Source organism: Protobothrops mucrosquamatus, unplaced genomic scaffold (assembly GCF_001527695.2).
Source record: "Protobothrops mucrosquamatus isolate PMUCROS unplaced genomic scaffold, P.Mucros_1.0 scaffold3846, whole genome shotgun sequence".
NCBI lineage: Eukaryota > Metazoa > Chordata > Lepidosauria > Squamata > Viperidae > Protobothrops > Protobothrops mucrosquamatus.
Window position 1 is genome coordinate 129,328 of NW_015389796.1, and position 3,470 is coordinate 132,797.

At 36.3% G+C, this 3,470-nt stretch overlaps 1 protein-coding gene across 1 annotated transcript in view; it reads right to left on the reverse strand.

Annotated features, from left to right (window-relative positions):
• Positions 1–3,470, reverse strand: part of LOC107298286 (zinc metalloproteinase-disintegrin-like NaMP) — a 33,158-nt gene that overhangs the window by 17,954 nt on the left and 11,734 nt on the right. Inside the window, 2 exon segments of the mRNA XM_015827660.2 lie at positions 1,090–1,220; positions 3,105–3,189. Of these exon segments, the coding sequence (XP_015683146.2) occupies positions 1,090–1,220; positions 3,105–3,189 (216 nt within the window).

The following is a 3,470-nucleotide window of genomic DNA, read 5'->3' on the forward strand; positions in this document are numbered from 1 at the left end:
CAAGCGGACCTGGCCTAGGGAGGATTTTATACTGGGTTCATTTTAAGGAATTCGAAATAACACAACTTTAAAATTTGGTTTAATTCGGTTTTACAGGGGGGGATTGTATATATGCCTTTGTTTTAAATATGTTGTGAGCCGCCCTGAGTCCCGTCGGGAGAAGGGCGGGATATAAATTAAATTAAATAAATAAATAAATTAAATAAAATGGTATAGGGTTACCTGCCTGAGCAGGGGGTTGGACTTGATGACCTCCAAGGTCCCTTCCAACTTTTATTATTATTATTATTATTATTATTATTATTATTATTATTATTATTATTATTATTATTATTATTATTATTATTATTATTATTATAATTCTGCTCTAATGTCCGCAATTTGCCACTAGGTTCTGAATGCACATACTTGGCCAATAAACGATTTCTTTTCTTTCCCCTATCTCCTTTTTCCAGCAAATGGTGACTGCATAAACCCAATATGCTGCAACCATCATAAATACATACTGGTTGCCAAGTGCCTGAATTCTGAGTCTTAAATGAGCGGATGCTGCATCAGTTGTAAGTGAGAGGATCAATAATGTATTTCTATTCCACTGTAACTTTGAACGGTTGCTAAACAAATGGTTGTAAGTTGAGGGCCATCTGTATATTGCTACCTGTTGATTTCAGCAGACTGCAATATATGAGAGAGACAGAACATGTCTTATTTTTTCCTATTCTGGTTCCCACTTTTGGACAGTCTTTAACGTCTAACTTGGCTTCCCCTTTAATAACAACGTCCATCACAGTTATTAATATTTGGTTTCTTGGGTTATGCTTCCTATGCCGTTTCTTTAAACTATTCTGTTTTGGAGGGAGCTACTGAATGATGGCTATTCAATTGTTGAGAGCAGTTCTATCTTTTTAAATACAACACATTTTAATTACATACTGAAAACTGACACACATTTGACCAAACCCTACTGTTCTGTAACTCTGACAGTTTCATTTTTTTTTAAGCTCTCGGCATACTTCATTTAGTGTTTAATTGCAATCATTTAAATGTAACTTGATTTGAAAGACATTTAAAGCTTTCCTGAATCCTTACTTTAGTGCAGCCTTCATAATGCATGGGCCATCCTTGCAAGTACAGGAATCTGCGTCATGATCCATGCCAAGATTATGACCCATCTCATGGGTCATTATAGCCGCAGTGGTAATTGCATAGATGCTGTTATCCTGGGGGAAAAGAGAACATTTTGTCTACAGTTAGTCCATCAACAAACCAGAATTGAACCCAGTTGTTAGTACTGATCTGAAACCCTTGCTCAGCAACTTTCTAGTAAAAAAATCAGAGTTAGAAAAAGAGATTAATAATTTACAAGGCTGAGATTGGATTTCTTGCAGAAAGCAGTTGTTTCTTCAAAGTTTGATGGTTTCTAACCTTAGAGATGGAAATTTCTCCACAACTGACTCCTTGGAATACTTTGATAATAAAGTGTCTTCCTATTATTTTTTTCTGGGTTAAATAATGAAATGTAAATAGAACATTAGCCTCAAAACAAGTGGAAGGGGTAAAAGATCCTTTCTCCAGACTGTACTACTTTTTTTATAAGCAACAAGATTTCTTATTATTTATTGGTTTTAACATGGGGAATTACTAAGAAAATTGTTAAGGATTGTATAGGTAGTCCTCAATGTATGAGCCTGGCAATTAAGGTGATAGGTTAGGATGGATGTATAGTGGGTCATGACATGACTGATCTAATTTTATCACCTTTTTATAGTGGTCATTAAGCAAACACAGTGGTCTTAAAGCAAATGTTGTGGTCATTAAGAGAACACTGTGGTTGTTAAATGAACCCATTGTTTTCTTTGGGCTAGTTTTTCTCAGAAACCAGAAGTAAATACCAATTTCTGGCAAAACTCATAAATTACAGTCACGTGATCCCAGGGCATTGGAAATGGCCTTACATTTAGGCTGATTGCCAAAGGCTCAAAATGCAGTCACATGATGTCAGGGAGGTCCATAGTAACTTTGAACAGTCGCTAAGTGACCAGATGTAACTTGAGGACTACTTGTACCATCTCAACATTCTTCCAGTTCTTCTGAATGCATGTATGCGCACCATGTCTCCTGAAGATACACAAATACTTGCATTCGGAAAAAACTTTAAAGCTCTGAATCTACAGCACAGGAGATAATCAAAACCTCTGCATCCATCTGTCTGTCTGCATTTCTTTAGTTATTAAAACATACGGGCTTCGGTCCAAAAACTATTCAGTGGCTTTGCTACAAGCTAGCATTTTCAGAATATTGAAGGATGAAATGCTGAACAGATTTACGAGTGAGTTGGTCCTTCTGAATAAAAATGACTTTCTTAAGCAAACAAGCTTAGGGTTACCCCATACTGTCAGGATCCTAATTCTGCTTGTTAAGGAACAAAACTTTATAACCTCCATGTGGCTCCACTATTCTAAGTGAACAAAGCCAAGTTTCTCAGCAAATATCATTAGCACTCTTGTGTTTTCTTTTGTTGCACTTGCAGTTTGGTCTGTGACCGCAAAATAAAATTATTATTATCATTAGCACCTTCTTAACTAATGTGGTTTTCTGATAGGTTCTTCAAATATTGGAAGCTTTTTTAAAAGCAGATTTAGTATTCTCTCATTTTCTCACCGTATATTAATTCAGCCATATAAATCTAGATCGTAAATTTCTTGGAATGAAAGAAGGATGATTCGTGTCTGTCATTAGGGTTACTAAGAATATTGTTCAGAAGCATTGTTTGCAAATATGCAACAGGATTTGACCTGCTCATTTGCCGATGATGGCACAGTTTTCCTTTGACTCCTCCTAATCCAAAAGAATTGTATTTTCATCTTCTGCTACACACGTCAAAGCATTAAAAATATCTTGTTCTATGACATGTCCAGAATGCATTGTGCCAAAATGCCATCAATTGAGGAAAGACCTGGAGAGGTCAGATTCATAAATAAATATGGATGAAAATGATGTGGATCAAAAATTAGAAGAGTCTTTTTTTTGTAACAAAGTGATGACTGTATATAAGTTTTCACTGACTCCAAACAGGTACTGTAAGATTTGTCCTTTCTACCAACCTGAATCGCTCCTACAGATAGAAGAGAATTGCACATTCCATTTATGAAAGCTACTCCTAAGGTTCCACCATCGAAGTGAATACTCCTGTAAGAAAGCAGATGAGGGGGATACAATTTATAGAAGATGGAAGCACAATCTAAAGCCTTGGGACATACAAGAATCTCCGTGGCTTCTTGCAACCCCTTGCCCGACCTCAGTTCTTGCCAGTATTCAGAATGGCATAGGTTTGGCTAGTATTAGACTTAGGCTGGGGAGAGGGATTAGCATGTTGTGTGAATCCAGTCCATTAAATTAATTTACAACCCCAAATTCAGGTTTCTTTAGTCATTAGATGTCTTCTATCAATGTAACTCTGGTGTTATTAA